General features: G+C 35.6%; 1 protein-coding gene across 1 annotated transcript in view; it reads right to left on the reverse strand.

Moving 5' to 3' along the window:
• Window positions 1-14,984, reverse strand: part of LOC146000088 (uncharacterized) — a 46,464-nt gene extending 31,480 nt beyond the window's left edge. The window contains exons 1-2 of the mRNA XM_083137419.1: window positions 14,819-14,984; window positions 12,401-12,559 (exon numbers count right to left, since the gene is read on the reverse strand). Of these exons, the coding sequence (XP_082993545.1) occupies window positions 12,401-12,559; window positions 14,819-14,902 (243 nt within the window). The 5' untranslated portion in view covers window positions 14,903-14,984. The remainder of the gene's footprint in view (window positions 1-12,400; window positions 12,560-14,818) is intronic.
• Between the last annotated feature and the right edge of the window lie 3,524 nt (window positions 14,985-18,508).

Below are 18,508 nucleotides of genomic sequence, written 5' to 3' on the forward strand. Positions count from 1 at the left end.
TTGCACGTACTTAGAACTAATTACCATGTACTTAGAATACTTTACATTTATGTATTTTCATGTTTATAATTTTTATGAATATATAATTATTTATTTTATGAAAAATATGTATATAGAAGGTAATTAGAGGTACTAACGCTATGCATATGGTTTTATATTCATTACTGCAAAGTATGTAATGTATAAAATGTTAATATTAATGTTTATAATATTGAAAATAAGAGTTTACGGTTTATGAACCGCTATGAACGGTGGTAATGGTTATTGTATTTCTAGCTAAGGCTTACTGGATAAAGTACACGAAATGTTTATCATTTCGACTATTTACCTTTATACGAGGCCAAATTTTTAGTGTAACGAAAATTATTGTGTGTCTATAAAGACTGAAATTCCTTTACCGATGGGTCCACAACTGGACGCTTACCAACATTGTTCCTTTTTTTTTAAAAAAAAATATATAACCATTTATCAATATATTGACAATTCACAGGACAAGACGAAGTTCACAGACGACTGACTATATGAACCATAGGTCCACTTGCTAAACTTTTTTCTATGCTAGAAGAATAATTTAGCCTTATAGCCTTTTTCAAAGTATTTTTGAAGTATTACTGGTTTTTTGGGTGCATCAACACTTGGGTTATTTCTATTTGGTTTATTATACGAGGCTACAATCACTATCTGAACACTGAAATTCTCTGATTGAAACTAAAAGCTTAGGCTGTAACTAGGGACTTAGTATGTATATCGACAATTTATAGGACAACACGAACCTTACAAAGGATTATAGGTGACGTAGGACCACACGCCAGAGCTTTGTTAATCTGCAAGAAGCACTTACAGCTAATATTACGAGGAAATGAGCTTGATTTTTACTGTTTCACGAGAATGCTATCTTTTATACACCCAATATTTGCTTTTTCAAGTAACTACTTGTACCAGAAGCACTTACAGGCCAACTCTAACTAGACTTCGACTTATTCTATATCAGGTGCTAAATTTATAAAGAACTATGATTGTGTATATTTCTGAGGAAGTACGCAAAAGCAGATTACCCGATTAAAGTATCTGAAAACAGATTTTTCTATGCAACTATATTTTCATTGATTGGATTACACTGAGGAACAAATTAAAACTTTTTGTTTTGCCACTGGATGAAAATAGGTGATCTTTAATAAATCGGGTGCGCTGATTTCAAAAATCATAACAAAAATGCTGTATCACGTACCATTTCTGGCGGAAACCATTTTGAAAAATTTTCACCGCACATTAAAAGAAGGGTAAAATATAGCATATTACTCCAAACCTTAATGTGATAGTGTGAATTTTATTAATACATTGGGTTCATAGAATACCAAATATGATTGTAAATGAAGTAGTTATGACATGCACTAAAATTTGCAGTTGCAGTAAAATAGTAAACATTAAAGTAAACAGTAAAAGTAACGCACCTTCAAAACGTATTTCTGTATGATTTCCGCTTGTAGCAGGCGTGTTGAACATCTAAGACTGTGTTCCAGCAGTAATCCGCTAGTAATCTGGGAGACCATCTGCCTTTATAACGTTTTTTCATTTCTGCAATTTGTTGGTGAAAGAGCAGCTCGCCCTGCTCGTCACTCACTGCACCCAGATTAGAGGAGGAAAAGTCTAAATGGGAACACAGAAAGTGTATCTTGAGAGACATATTGCATCCCATTTTTTTGTATGTTGCCAGCATACGTTCTACAAGTTCAGAGTAATTGTTAACCCTATGGTTGCCAAGGAAATTTCGACGCACACCCTTGAACGCACCTCATGCTGCTTTCTCACATTCACTTAACAGTTCTTCAAAATTGGGATCGTTCATTACCTCCCGGATTTGAGGTCCAACAAATATCCCTTCTTTTATTTAGCATTGCTTACACCAGGAAATTTGCTTCGTAAGTACTCAAACCCTTTTCCTTCTTTGTTCATGGCCTTCACAAAGTTCTTCATTAACCCCAACTTGATTTGCAGTGGGGGGAGTAACACATTGTTGGCGTCGACAGGAGGTTTGTGAGAGACACTTTTTCTCCAGGTGTGTAACAATTTCTGGAAGGCCAGTGTTTAGTTTCGTAATACTTGTCCTTTGCTCTGCTGTCCCATAGACAGAGAAAACAACTGAATTTCGTGAAACTTGATTGCATCCCCAAAATAATTCCCAGTACCTTCAGATCAGCACAGATTTTCCGCTGGTGTTTGTCGTAGCTAACACTTGTGAGAATCAAAGCAATTTTTTCATATGTTTCCTTCATTTCACTCGCATGAGCAACTGGCACTGGAGGTTTCTCATTTCCATTATGCAGAAGGACCGCCTTCAAGCTAGTTTTTGACGCATCGATGAACAACCTCCACTCGTCTGATTTATAGTTTTCTCCCAACACCTGCATTAATCCAGTGACATTGTTGCAGTATACCAGGGACCCATTCATAGAAGAAAAAAGGAAGAAAATTTTAGTTGACGTTTTCTGAACGTAATACTTGTCCCTGGTTCCAGCTTCTTCTTCTTCTTCTTCTTCTTCTTCTTATGGCGCTACAGTCCACTGATGAACCTTGGCCTCCTCTGTGATTTGTCTCCATCTATCTCTACCTTTCGCCACAACTTTCCAATTTCTATACTGGAGCTTCCGAACATCCTCATCCACTCCATCCACCCATCTTAATTTAGGCCTTCCTCGTTTCCTTTGTCCACCTGGGCTATCCAACATCACTCTCTTTGCAGGGTCACTATCACTCATGCGCATCACATGACCTGCCCATCTTAATCTAGCCGCCTTTATTACACCAATAACTGTTGGTTCTTGATATAAGTCATAGAGCTCCTTATTAAATCGCTTTCTCCATTTTCCATTCTCACATACTGGTCCCAATATTCTTCGTAATATCTTTCTTTCAAAGGTCTCTACCAACTCTTCATCTTTCCTTGAACTGGTCCAAGTTTCCGCAGCATAAGTCAATACAGGTCTTATCAGTGTCTTGTAAAGTATTAACTTAGTTGTTCTGGACAATATGGTGCTCTTAAAATGTCTCTGTAGTCCATAATAGGCCCTATTCGCTGCTATAAGTCGTGCCTTTACTTCCTCCTGTGAATCATTTTCATATGTCACAACAGAACCCAGGTAGATAAAGGTATCCACTCTATCAAATGTATAATTAGCCATTGTTATGGTCGGTGATGGATTATATCTGTGTGCTTTGCCTGCTGCCATGTACTTAGTCTTCCCTTCATTCACCACCAATCCCATCTTTTTTCCTTCCCTTTCTATGGCCAGAAATGCTTCTTCCACTGCACGTAGAGATCTTCCTACTATGTCCACATCATCTGCATATGCAAGTATCTGGATTGACTTATAATATATGGTACCCCTAATTTGCACCCGAGCTTCCCGTATAACCTTCTCTAAGGCAATGTTAAACAACAAACAGGACAGCACATCGCCTTGTCTTAGTCCATTTTCTATTTCAACAGGTTCTGAGAGTTGTCCTCCTACTCTTATCTTACTATTAGAGCCCTCCATAGTTATCCTCACCATTCTTATTAATCCTATTGGAATTCCGAGATCTTTCATTGCCAGATATAGTTGGGTCCTGTTTATACTATCGTATGCAGATTTAAAATCAAGAAATAGATGGTGCGTTCCTATCCCAAACTCCAGCGTTTTCTCCAGTATTTGCCTTAAGGTGAATATCTGGTTAATTGTAGATTTCCCTGGCCTGAACCCACATTGATATGGTCCAATGCACTTTTCTACATATGGTAGTAGTCTTTTATATATAATTCTTGCAAATACTTTATATGCAACGTTCAACAATGTAATTCCACGATAGTTTGCACACTCCATCATGTCCCCTTTCTTGTGGATAGGTACTATGATACCCGTCCTCCATTCACTTGGCATCTGTCCCTTTTTCCAGATTATGTTTATTATTTCCTTCAAGCCTCTAATGACACTCTCGCCTCCATGCTTAAGCAGCTCTGCTTGCAAGTTATCTATACCAGGTGCTTTACTATTTTTCAATATCTTGACTGCCTCCCATACTTCATCTAACTTTGGACTTTCTATGCCCTCTTCTCCTTCCTCTTCTTCATTTAATCCTTCTTCCAGCATACCTGCTACATCTGCACTGCCATTCAATACATCATTAAAATGCCTTATCCACCTTTCTAAAATTTCATTAGTGTCACTAATTATATCGCCTGTTTCATTTCTACAGACTGTTGTCCTTGGTTTAAAAACATCTTTTGTATTATTTACCAGCTTATACATCTGTCTTACATTCTTCTGCTCATGCAGGCTTTCCAACTGCTTCATCTCTTGCTTCATCCATTCCCTTTTTCTTTTCCTATGGACTCTCTTCTCAATCCTTCTTTTCTCTTGATATTCATCCCTAGCTCTCCTTGTTGCACTTCTTTGCTGCATCCTCTTATATACATCATTTTTTTCTTTGGTTACATTTTGACATTCCTCATCGAACCACGTTTCTTTCTTTACTGGCTTTTGTGTTTCAAGTATTTCCTTTGCTACATTACTGATCCTCAGCTTATATCTATCCCACCTCTCATCTACATTTTCCACTTCTGCCGGTTTCATCCCGACGAATCCCTCTTGTAGTTTACTTCTGTACCTCTCAACCACCGTTGGATTTCTTAACTGCGTGACATTAAATTTAATCAGGCTAGTCGCCTTCATTTTTCGACTATTAGATATCCTTGCTCTAATCCTTCCCATAATCAAATAATGGTCGGAATCAATATTAGCCCCTCTAAAAGATCTAACATCAATGATATCTGATCTATGTCTACAATCTATTAGCATGTGGTCAATTTAATTGTAAGATTTTCCATCCGGGGCTCTCCATGTCATTTTATGAATATCCTTGTGCTGGAACAGAGTTGTTGTTATTACTTGATTCCGAGATGCTGCAAACATTATTAGCCTCATACCATTGTTATTTGTTACTTTATGCATACTTTGTTTACCAATTGTTGGTTGATACACGTCTTCAATGCCTATCTGGGCATTGAAGTCTCCAATTACTATTTTTATGTCATTTTTTGGGCAATCATCAAATGCTTTCTCTAACGCATCATAGATATCTTCTTTTACATCATCTGTGGATACTTCCGTGGGTGCATGTGCATTGATTATACTGTAATTAAAGAACTCTCCTTTAACTCTTAATGTCGATAATCTTGAACTTATAGCTTTAAATCCTATCACTAGATGTTTTAGTTGTTTATGTATTATAAACCCAGTTCCTAGCATATGCAGCCTTTCATCACAGCTATAGAATACAGTTGCTTCTCTCTTTTCCAAAACTCCTTTTCCGGTCCAACGTACTTCTTGCAATGCCACTATCGCAGGCTTATAATTATTTAGTTGATCCAACAACATCCTCAATGCACCTGCCCTATACAAAGATAGCACATTCCAGCTCCCTACATATAGATCCCTTCCCTTTCCATAATTCGCTTGTCCATTGTTCACGCCAGTCCGTCGTCGGTAGATCTGTCCGGCTACATTTCTTTGAGGTCTCGTAACGTGGTTCCTTTTGTGGGATGGGGTTGTCGGCCCCACGCCCAACCCCCATTCTTGGAGGACCAGGATTTGTTTAGGGTTTACTCCCGTAGGGCAGCTAGCTTCACTATGCCTTACGAGTCTGCCCCACCCTTGGTTTTCTGTCAGGGTATCCTTCCCTTAGCCTTTGGGGATCCCTCCCCTCCCTGCAAGGCAGCAGGGGCTGAGCTTAGTTAGTGGCGGCTCTCCTCGCCACATCGCAGGATTTTCATCGGAGCCTTGCAGTATTTACCGAGATGCAGTTGCCACTCCACATCTCGCTGCCTCCTCCAATCCTGCTGCTGCTTGTACGCGACTGTTTCCAGCTAGCCAACATATCTGCTGGGCGTTCCCCTATCCGCAACCTGGGGACGCGCCTGGTGGCATACAGCTCTGCCTCTGGGATGATAACCCAGCCCAGGCCTGGTTCCAGCAGGTTCCACCATTTCAGTCTTGAACCTAGCAGTTCCGCTTCTTTCTTTGTAAGGTTCAAATCACGTACTAAATCATTTAATTCTGGCTGGGTGATAAGATGCGGTGTCTTCCGTGACTCTTGAAAGTCAGGATCATGTCCGAGAGAAGATATCGGTTCATCTGAGGAAGTTTCTGTTTCCCCTTCCAAAGACCATTCCAATGGTGGCTTTGGAACATGTAATGTCTCATCATGTTGCACTGGTCTTATCGCAGAAGGTAAATTTGGATACTGTAGGATATTGTTGGATTTTCTTGAGAATCCCGTTACATTATTTAAACAAAAGTAACAATAACCACCCTCGTAAATATCACGAGCATCTACTGCAACAGACATGAGGAGCCCACCCTTTATCTTGGTCTCCAATTTTGCATCCGAAATATAGCTCGTAAGCTTTCTTCACTATTGGTGTAATTGAGTTTCGTTGGGATTTTGTCGTGAACTCACCGCACACAGCAAAACAGATTGGGTGAATTTACACAGTTACGAGGCATCACTGCACTATTTTCAAATACCACACAACACAAAGCAATCGCGATGAAGCACACAACCTAATACACAACCTACACTTCCAGCGAACAGAACGCAACTGATAAAGACACAGTACAATAAGTCACCTTGCCTCCTTAACAAATACTTTTCTCTACTCTTGTCTTATCAGGTAAGAAAATAAACAACGATGTTTGCCCTTTTGCTGTCGTTACAATGCTTTCTTCATATTACGCAGGAAAAAAAGCCACACGTGTTTTCTTGAAGAATATTTGTATATCATATGGCGAAAAAAAAGCTTTGTCACATTTATTTCAATTTCGTGTTATTTCAAAAACTAGACGTGGTGGAGAAAAAAGAACATCATTTTCGTGTTCAGCAAGTCAAAAAACATAGAAATAATTTGTTTTCCGGTCGCGGCAAATTTCATTGTTCCTCAGTGTTATTTAACAGATCAAACAGGAAGACTGCAAAATTTATTAAATGTAGTTCTATAGTATAGGTGGTTTCAGAGATATAAAAATAACAAATATAAGATTTTGCTGTTTTTGCTTCTGAGGCTAATCGCGACGCTAAGGGTAAATGGCGAGGAAATGTAACGAAGGAGAAACAGTCCCAAAAGTTATGGGCTGCATGTAAGTTAATGCCACAGAGATATTACAGTAGGTGTAGTTTATACCACCAGAATTTTTCTATTATAATAATACTGGTTATGCTGTACTGTTAGCTAAAAATGCTGATATTTGAGAAACTCAAAAGCTTACTTGCAAAATTTTAAGATAAATAATAATCTGTTAGACTGTAAACATATTTTATATCCATTCTGCACAAGATCCGATGACAAAATTTAAAAATTGTAATCGCCCAGACAGGGACTCGAACCCTGGACAAATAGGTTAAAAGCCTAACGCTATACCAACTAAGCTATCTGGGCACAAGGTATTCTTTTCTTGAAAAGTTAGTTATGTTAAGAAATATAGGTAACACTTTACTATACCTGAGACAGATTTCTTCAAATTTACAGGAGAAAGTACTTACGCAAATCATTTTCTGTAGCGTTGTTGATGTTCGGGAATGTAATTTTGATTCATTTTTATGCGAATGCATGTGGTTTTGTACGAAAATCTATTTCCGACGCGCTATTGCTGCTGCCGCCATTTGCTTCCTGCATGAGAGCACAATACGCTCTCGCATTGTCCGTATATGCTAAATTGAACGAAAGGAGTGCTAATGGAACCAAACCTAACAGGCCTAACCTAACCTAGTAGGCATACCTCGTCCCCGTGATGGTTTGTGCGGCTATCGTGAATTTGTGGGCTAACGTCAATGGTTTTTCTGGCTCAAGGAACGATCAACGGTAAGCTATCGCCATGTTGTGTGTGGAAATAAACAAGAACAGTAAGTACTCGTAAATGTAAGAAATATACATTACTTTCCTAACAAATTCAATTATTTCACCTAAATAAGTGTTCCGCAATGCAGAATAGTACGTTAGCAATGTAAAAAAGTGCGAAAGAAATGATTCCCAGGTGTCTCAGGTATAGTAAAGTAATACCGAAATATATTGAAACATTTGAGAACACTCTTGGTCTGGTTCGACAGAGAAGGAGACAACATTTCCAAATTTTTACAGACTGGGTGTATTTTTCCATTATAGAGGCCTTCACTATATGTAATTCGAAACGCTAAAGTTCAGCTAGCTTCCAAAATTGAGGTAAAGATTTTGTTTGGCGAGATTAACAAGTTACAATTATATCCAGTTACGGACAAATAAAGCTAAAACTCTCAGATTTACTGTACTAGCCAAGTTTTAGTAACATTTTCTTCACTTTAGTACAAACACCAAAGAAATAGGTATATTTTATTTATAATTTGACAAAATGTACTAGTATTTAATTCACAAAGTTAGGTAAAAAGCAGTATTTTTAAAAATATTGTTACTGCCTTCAAATCTTATGTTATTTAGCCACTAACAACTGGTTTACACTGTTTGGCATCCTTTAAATAGGAAAAGAAGGAATTATTTGTTTAGTATTTTTATATTTATTTAAGAAAACAATTCTACAGTTTAACTTAATTTTAACAAATTGTTACTAATTTATATATCAAAGTTATGTTATTTATAGTGTATGAAGGCGTATAAAGTTAATATTTGTACTTATCAGTTCAACTTACAATTATATTTTACACACAAAAGATAATGTTTACAGTTAAATTACTTGATTCAGAGAATAATATTTTACAGTAATTGATTCATTCAGCAGTAGTCAGTACTTTTATGCATCAGAAAGTTTTCTTAATTTTCTATTACGCATGCTATTTTGGGCTATTCTTAAAATGTATTTCTAGGGCAAACTGGTTTAATTTTCTGCTTATAATGCAAAGTTGACAGTTTTCGCAAAATGCATTGTACATTTGTTATATTCTCTACTTACAATCCAAATATTATGCTTATTTAATGTATAACTAACTAACTCTCTAGCCTTCTTAAACCCGAATGTTCATGGCTGCAGCAACACATGCCTTTCATCTGTCCCTGTCCTGAGCAAGATCTATATACTCCTTTCCTTCCTTACCAATTTCCTTTAGGTCCATCTCTACATTATCCCTCCATCTTTGTTTTGGTCTTCCTATTGATCTTTTACCATCAGGTTTCCCAACAAGAATCCTGTATACTCTTCTTTCCTCTCCCATTCGTACCACATGATCTACACACCTAAGTCTTCTTGATTTAATCATTCTAATAATATCTGGACATGAATACAAATTATGTAGTTCTAAATTATGTAACCTTCTCCACTCATCTGTCTCCTCATCTGTTTTAGGCCCAAATATTTTCCTAAGGATCTTATTTTCAAATACTTTCAATTTATGTTCCTTTTTCAATGTAAGGGACCAAGTTTATTTACTGTATTTAACTTTTATTTTTTTGTAATCAACAAAAATTAAAAGCTTATACAGTAGTTATTATATCTTTTTCTATCAGCTTATTTTGAAATTAATATTATTATGTATAGTCTTTGATTTATAACTATATTGCTTTTTTTATCAATTTATCTAAGAGTACACGCAGACAAACACATGTGTACACACGTTTATGTAAATAGATATGCCTTTTTTCAATATTTTAGTATGAAGATTGCACTTTAGCTATTTAAGCAAGGGTAGGAAAGGTAGGATTTCTGAGAATTTGTTGCAAGATTTTGTTGTCCAAGTATAGATGAGAACTGAGCTGGGAGACTGTTTTGAACCTTTTCATGATAGTTTGCATGTGAACTGTATGCAAATTGAGCACTATTGACTGTGCATGCTTCTAAGTTTTGCTGTTATTTTACATCAAGTCTGTGAGACTGTAGTCAGTTTTCCCTTTTCAAGTAGTTTTTATTGATTGTATTTGTATATGTTTTTGGGACTTAGCAGTTTTATGTTATGAGGCAGTTTGTTGTAGAATATTTTTACATGATTGTTTTGAGATATTGAGTGTCTGCTGTTTTACTTGTAATTATTTTCCTTCTTGTGTTGTGTATTGGACTATATTTTGTCCAAGTTCGTAGTATTTAGAATAATTGTTATTGACTTGTAGATGTAGGGAGTAATAATCCTTTGCAAGATGCTCTATACTTTAGTCTGAACATTATTCTTAGTGTTCACTTTTGAAGCCTTAGTATTCTGGTAGTATTATTAATGTAGAGGTAAATTAGGCTGAAATGTAGGCATTTTTCTGATAAATTATACTCACTTAGTTGTTTCAGCAGGTAGAAGTTGCATGATGGTTTACTGCTGATGATGTTAATTTGCTCTTCTTATGTACTACGTATGATGTAGCTTACTTGAGTAATTGGAATTTTCTACTGAAAAAAGGATTGCTTGTCTATTTTATTCCTATGTTGTTGAGTTTGTCCATAAGCAAGCCATGTTTTTACTCTATCCTATGCCTTGGAAGAATCTAGATATATTGTGTTTGCAGTTTTATGTTTCTCTAAGGTTTCAGCTATGTAGTTTTTTAAACTGTGCTATGGGTGTGACTATTGATTTCTCTTTCTGGATGCCATGTTGGTTTCTGTGTAATCCTCTTGCTGCTTGAATTTGACTTAGGTTGTTTGCTTTTTTTCTTAGATCTTTATTTGTTTATTTGTTCAGTATTTTTTTTATTTTTTGAATTTTAATTAGTTTAATTTTACATTAACTAACAAATTTTACTTTAACAACAAAAGAATTTACTCTAGTATAAAAACTTCTACTAACAGAAATGTACTATTATAACTTTCAATTTTAGAAAATTGTATTTTTAAAACTTTAAATTTGAAAAATTGATTTTTAATTACTTTAATTTTACATTAACTAACAAATTTTACATTAACAACAAAATAATTTGCCCTAGTATAAAAACTTCTACTAACAAGAATATACTATTATAATTTTTAATTTTAGAAAATTGTATTTTTAAAACTTTAACTTTGAAAAATTGAATTTTAACACACTTTGACTTTAACAATGTACTTTGAATTTTTTTATGTAAAAGAATAATAGCGTTTAGTACCTCTAATTACCTTCTATATACATATTTTTCATAAAATAAATAATTATATATTCATAAAAATTATAAACATGAAAATACATAAATGTAAAGTATTCTAAGTACATGGTAATTAGTTCTAAGTACGTGCAAATTAATTAAAACCCGTGCAAATTAATTAACACCCGTGCAAATAAACTGCGAATATTAAATAGCGATTGACTTTATCTCATTTCTATACTACTTACCATCAATCGAGTGTTAATTTTTACTAACTAGTAGCATACGTTAGTGAGTTCTTTCATGGCTAGTTCGAACTTGTCGAGAAATAGCCAACGAATAATATCCCATTTGTATTAATTTTCATCCCAGAATAACACTTTTACACTGGACATAAGTATGCCTACTATTATTGTTTATAAACGTCAATGATTTTTTAAAGCTAATTGGAGCTTATCGAGAAAGACCCGACGAACATTACATCATCCTTATAAGTTCCAAACCCAGAATAATATTTTCAAAAAAATTGCGCATCGAAAATATGCTGTTTTGTAATATCAATCTCAATGAAACTTTCTGTCCATGTACATAAATGAATAGGATTCCATATGTGCATGCACATTTCATAATATGATAACCTATAAGATCGTAGGTCCATATTTACTGCATGACACCATGAATGGTGAACGCTACCTGACAATATTGCGTGGATATGTTTGGCCATCGTATCTCGCTGGGGAAACATTGGTGAGCTTGTTTTCATGAAAGACCACGCGCCACCACATATTGTACTTACCGTATGGGCCTGGTTCGACCACGATTTTCTGGGACGTTGGCTGGGACGACGAGGATCTCACGAATGGACTGTCAAAAGTACCGACTTCAGTCCTGTGACTTCTTACTGTGCAACAAAATCCCGCACTGTGGAACAATTGGAGGCACGAATTCGGGATGATGTCACAAACGTCCAGAAGGAATTCCTACAGAAGACCGTGGATTCCATCCGCATTCGTTTGAGGAAGCTGATGAATTCCGCTGGTGCCTACATTGACTTTTTAGCTGACACATATAATGCTATTCCATAATGTATCTGTACAGAAAATTTCATTGAGAGTGTTTATATATTACAAAAACTACAGCAAATTTTGAAAGCCTAGTTACATGTCACCTACCCTGTAGACATTGATGTTACGCATGACAAGTTTCAAGATTTTTTAAAGATGTGTTGGAACCTTATCGATATATCACAAATGAATATTACCTCATCTGTAAATGTTTCTAACCTAAAATAAACTTTCCATACTAGAGTAACTTTGTATTTTTTGTATTTTCCTTAACAATACTCACAGACCAAGGTCCGGGGAGATTGGACTTTAGTTCCAAGCCACCGATCATGGTGATTTTGCATTCTTCCAATTCTGCTTTCACAGTTCCCATAGACAATACTACAGGATCCTTCATCTCGCAATCTCCAAATCCGTGCAAGATAAACGTTACGTCCTTACACTGCAAAGAAATGTGAACTGTGTAAACGAAAAGCAATATACAGTGGAGGAAAACAGTATGCATCATATGTATCGTTCATTACAGGCGTACCGGTTTTATGTGTTACAGCCTGTATTATGTCATTAACACAAAATCACTTCTACGGATTCATATCCAGCGATTATCTTGCTTTTATAAAGCTTAGATACTCATCATTATTGTTTGTTAATTGCTTCACACTACACAGCGACTTGCTCATGTTAGTTTCTATAGTGAGAAGCATAAAAATTCCAAACTCTTAATGGTTTGATTGATGTTGAAATGAACTTGTAACAGTTGGAAAACAATACAGATCATTTGCTGAATTCAAAACACACACACCATGGTTTCGTCATGTAAGTGCTACAAGAAATGCAATTGCATTAATTAATAGACTGAGAACGGGCCATTTGTGTACTAGGCAACATTTATCCAAAATTGGAATAACGAACAATAAGAAATGTGAATGTGGCTGGGAAAGTGCAGACGCACAACATATAATACTGGAATGCTCAAAATATAATAGAGAAAGAAATATTTTGTGTAAAAATTTATATAATCTTAAGATCCAGTTTCCAACAAAGTTGTTAAGTTTGGTTGTTAATCCAGATGTGTGGATTGATTATAGTTTGTTATCATTTTAAAGACAGTGTATCATACAATTGTAAAAGCCAAAGTGTTCCTTTTTTAATCTAATATATGTAAAATAGGGGGAAAGACTGATAACTTTAATGTAAAACAATTATGTACATTTTATATGCGTATTGTAATGGACAAAAAACTGCATAAAAGCTCTTAGGTTCAAAATAAAGGAATCTTAATATATAAAAAGTTATATAAGGCATCAGCATTGGTACTTTATATAATAAGATAATACGGTAAGTTAACTACAGAGGGAAGGATATTTCATTTTGCATAATACAAGCACATTCAGGGTTCCGTTCAGGGTCTGGCAAATAAAAATGCTAAAGAAGCAAGAATAATGGATCACAGAACTATCATATACCAAGACTTGAAAACAAAATTCAAGAAGAAGAGAAGATATAGGTTAAACAAAAATTGACATATGGTTCCTTCATACAAAAATGTACTAAATTTGAATAGTAAGGCTCCATGACTTTATGCATTTAATATGTTCAGAAAGCTTTTTAATTTTAATACTAAGGTTGAGATCAGGTCACATCAGATTAAATCACCATTTATATAAAATTAATTTAGTTAATTCGCCGTTGTGTAAATGCAACAGAAAGATTCTCATCATGTTATTTCAATGTTCACTTTATACCAATTAAAGGGATATCTTATTCAAGGATCTAATAAAAAAGGAATGAATACTTCTGCCAACCTTTATATCCTCTTTAATGTCGTCACCAGATATAATAATTGTATATAATATTTTTAGTTTTTTTTTTCATGATATTAATGTGGACTTAAAAACACCAACTCAATCAATCAATCAATAAATCGACACCCTTCATTACAAAGCAATAACCTTAACCACTAGGCTTTCGGGGTACAGCAACTGCGCCGCCATTTTAAAATCATGTGTTGTCATGTCATTACGTTTCACGCATTCACGCCGAATGCGTGCGCATGTACTCCACACACACACACGTTTGGTTAGTAAACACTCAGAAACGACATCAGCGGGGGTCAATTACCCCTCTCCCATTTCCACCTCAGTACCGGTCTCTGAGAACGGATGTATTCAAGGTCAACAGAGGATCAAATTTCTGCTGCGTCAGTTATCACCGCTCTCAACCGCGGTCTAAAGCGCCGGGACTACTACTATGTATTCTGAACAATTAAAAAATAATAAGTGCAACTATTGCTACAACTTCTCAATTGATGCGCCTGAATAGCAAGAGAAAAATATATTTTTCGGATTCATATTTTTGGTGAAGAAAGTAATGGTTGTCTCTAGAGGTATCAAATGTTTGGACTGAAGGGTACATACGTATATATGAAGGACGAATTTTGTACGCCCTATTTGAAAATGTTCCTGCGTCAATGAATGCACCTATGCACCTTCTAAGTTCACAGGTTCAGTCCCCACAGAAAAAAAAATCTGAGTACGCCAGTATCCCCCCTACTTTTGGAACTGAATATAAGTATTAGGATTGTACTTTTATGTGTACAAAATATATTCTGAATAGTTATAAAATATAAAAATCTCAAACATATAGGCATAAGTGTTACTTACCTCAAAACAGATAACATTATTGATAATAATAAACCCACCTTCGTTTGTAACGTTTCTGCAGTGGCGACATCACAAAACGTGCTCCAGTACAATGCGCAAACAAACACCGCCAAACGAAACATTTTGAAAAATTATTCTCACAACCGTTGCCTGTCTTACAAGAATCTAATTTCTGAAAGTTGTAGACTCGGTTGCGTGTTTAGGAATATGAAATTCCGTGTTACAAGTTTTCATCACAGTTTCCGGGACAACAATACTTCCGACAATGTGCAATATGACTACTCAGGTCTATTGTCTCCAAGGGCCAATATTTCGTAATCATTTTCAATGTCACAGCTTTTTTAGAGCCCTGTTTATTGCCCCATTGTTAATATTTTTGAACAGTATATGTTGAAAACGGATGCAATTCGGATGTGTTCTTCCTGTAAACTATATTCATAAAAAAATACTCTGTTCATAGAGGTCTTTCAAACTGCGTCATAAAACGTTTGGCTAAAAAAAATGCGGCATTACATAAAATTCTTCTTAAATGTTTTTAGTTTCCATCATAAATATCACAATATACAGGCTGCAGATGCGGCAGGAACAATTTTTCTGAAAGATTGATATCTCACGAACAGTAGAGGCTAGAGGTACAATAGTGTATCCAATAAGTCCAAGTCAAACTGCAATAAATTTGAGCTGAATATTGTTACGGCTCTATAACAAGTATGATTTTCAGAAGTTGTGTGGTGTTGGTCGTATTACGTAATTGTAATTTGGAAAGTTTCATGTATTCCACGAATCAGTGCCAATACATAGATCCGGAAACACGTGCAAAGTCTCACCTTCCAACATCCTCTAATTTATCAATTAGGCATACCCTTATATACTCAATGCAATATCCATTTCAGGGATCTAGGAAGACATATCAAGTATAAAGAGAAATGGCCAACACACCTAATCATATACTGATGGATGCAAAGATCGGTGTGGGTTGTACTTATTTCATTCCAGATCAAAATATAAACAAACAATTCCGTTAACCAACTGACACTTCAATTTTCACTGCAGAAAGTTACGCAAAATATAAAACCCTCGCATACGCTATATATAATAATTACACAAAAATTCTTATCATAACAGATGCTTTAAGCGTATTAATAGCACTGAGTTCCTCATATCCTCAGATTTGTAAACCTCCTTTATTTATCATCCTTATAATCCACCAAACCCAGTATGCTATTGGAAGAAATATCAACGTTCCGTTTAGTTACGTAAAGGCTCACCAAGTAAATACGGGAAATAAACGTGTTGCCAAAGCCGCCCGATCATCGGAATCTACCACACTTGCGAGACTTCCATACACGGATCTTCTCCCAAGAGTTAAATATAAACTTCAAGATAAATAGAAACAGTGGTGTATGGAACAATTTCAATCCGCGGGCAATACATACAGAACATTCACAAAATAAACCTTGATACTACTCATATAATCTTCCAAGATCAGTTATTATTTTTATAATACGTCTACGTACAGGTCATGTTCGCACTAATGATCATTTAGCACGATTACATATTACAACAAAACAAGCCTGCACATGTGGAGAAATTAATCAAGATGTCTCACATCTCTTTTTACAATGTCCTAATTTCGACAGAGAATGAGTTAAATTATATAATGGTTTGCGTCGCCATGCAGTTCCATTCCCTACATCTCTAATTGCCCTGCTCACGGATCCCATTTCTCCCACCATATGGCTTCTTTATGGATATGCAAGAAGAAGGAATTTGACGATCTATCAAACAGTATATATATGTTGTTGTTTTTTATTTCATTCTTGTGAAAAAAAGTGCATAGTGAACTAAATATATTTTGCAAAACACTCAGAAAGATGACTAAAATCGACTAACAGTTGATATGGTCAGAAAAAAGAAGAAGGAAAAGTTAAAAGGGAGAAATGTAAAAAATCTAAACTTTTAAAATTTGGAACATCTATTGAACATATGTGTAAATATTTTCAACTAATGTAACTTTATTAGGATGCGATCATTTTCTAATCAAAGGGGGTTGGAGAGCGAAACCTCAGTTATAGATATCCATAAATTTCGACAAATTCTTGACAAATCGACTCCTGGATGGACCAAGGATTATCTACTACAAGATGGGAGACTGAGCACATTCTCCATTGACTTGTGCGAATACTTTTCTAAGGCCTTATAAACCACAGACTATACATACCCATACAAGCAGAGCCATCTGGCGGGGGAAGACAAAGTAATCTAACAGTGAGGAACAATCGATTAATACGTATATCGATGTTTGAGCTCGATACTTGGAAAGCAAATCGACTTTCTTCATTGGAATGTAATTCATTTAAAAAATGAATAACTAAAATTGTGGATTCTAGTCTTGGATTGTCCAAAGGAAATATCTAGAAAATATTCTAATTTCTTATACATTTACTAGACATATATGATATTGGGTCATTTTCTGGGTTTCGTAAAATACAAGACAAGAAACAACATTTTAATTCTTACACTAAGAATCTTACTTGATGGTTTATTATTTTAATTGATTTCAGGTTTTCAAATATTTACGTTGGAGTTTAATGATTGCAATCCACGTGATATGTAATGAAATGAACAATAATAGAACCGAAATATCTCCCCCTTGCACTAAAATAACAAACTACCCTTAACGCAGCACATTTATCAAGAAGAAATATTGTACTGTGGAGTTACAACTAAAATCCATCGTATGCAAATACAGAGTAAGAACGTAGCTACATAATATTAAACTGTAATAATTTGTAACACACACGTTTTATCTTTTAATTTGATTCATCAAAGTTTACCTTGCACATTGTTTTCTGCCATCTGACATTAATTAAAAAGCATTTCTTATTCCAAAAAAGGTAAAAAAAAAGGTAAAGTGCTCCCCTGTGCATAGCACCACGCCATGAAGGCGTATAGGGGGTGTGGGGGTAACGCCCCACACTTTCTTGATCCGGCCGTGAGTATGGTGATGTGATCAGCATCACGCCCCTGACTGCCTTTACCCCCCAGGGTTTCCCCCAGGTACCCATGTTATTCGACGCTGGGTGGGCGCCAGGGCCAAATGTTGTAAATATGTGTAGGTTTTCCTTAAAAAAATAATAACTATTCACGTATGCAAGCAATACTAATTTCTAGGATATAAGGGTGGATATACTTCAACTAAACTTAAATTTCATTCTACATCAATTTAAATTACACACACACACAAATGTAGAGGTTTCTTCCTTTGCTTAGAGCTTTCAAACTCAACCTGTCTGCATCGAAACTTCTTAGAGAATGATATTTAATCAACATAAAACGTAGAAAGATAAGTTAGCGTAATCTTATACGATTCTTAGTCCACGGCGGATGTCTACGTTAAACACGAATACCCAATTCTAGTCTCTTCTATACTATGCTTGACATAAGACATAACACATAACACATCTTTACAGCACAGGGCTTAATCACAAAACCAATAGCCACTGATTTCCTAAACATACCAAGAATAGCATAAGAGGAATCGCAGATGCTTTAAAATTCTCTACATTGAACACAAATTTTGGTTCAGAAAGTAAAATACAGCCACACTACAGGGTGGCTCAATAAGTCACTTAACACCCCCAGTACAAGGCCACTGCAGCGCGCAACATGGAAATGGTGATGACCAATCGTTATCAGGCCAAGGGGGAACCACATTGACGCCACCC

This window comes from Lepisma saccharinum, chromosome 16 (genome assembly GCF_977018435.1).
Source record: "Lepisma saccharinum chromosome 16, izLepSacc3.1, whole genome shotgun sequence".
Taxonomy (NCBI): domain Eukaryota; kingdom Metazoa; phylum Arthropoda; class Insecta; order Zygentoma; family Lepismatidae; genus Lepisma; species Lepisma saccharinum.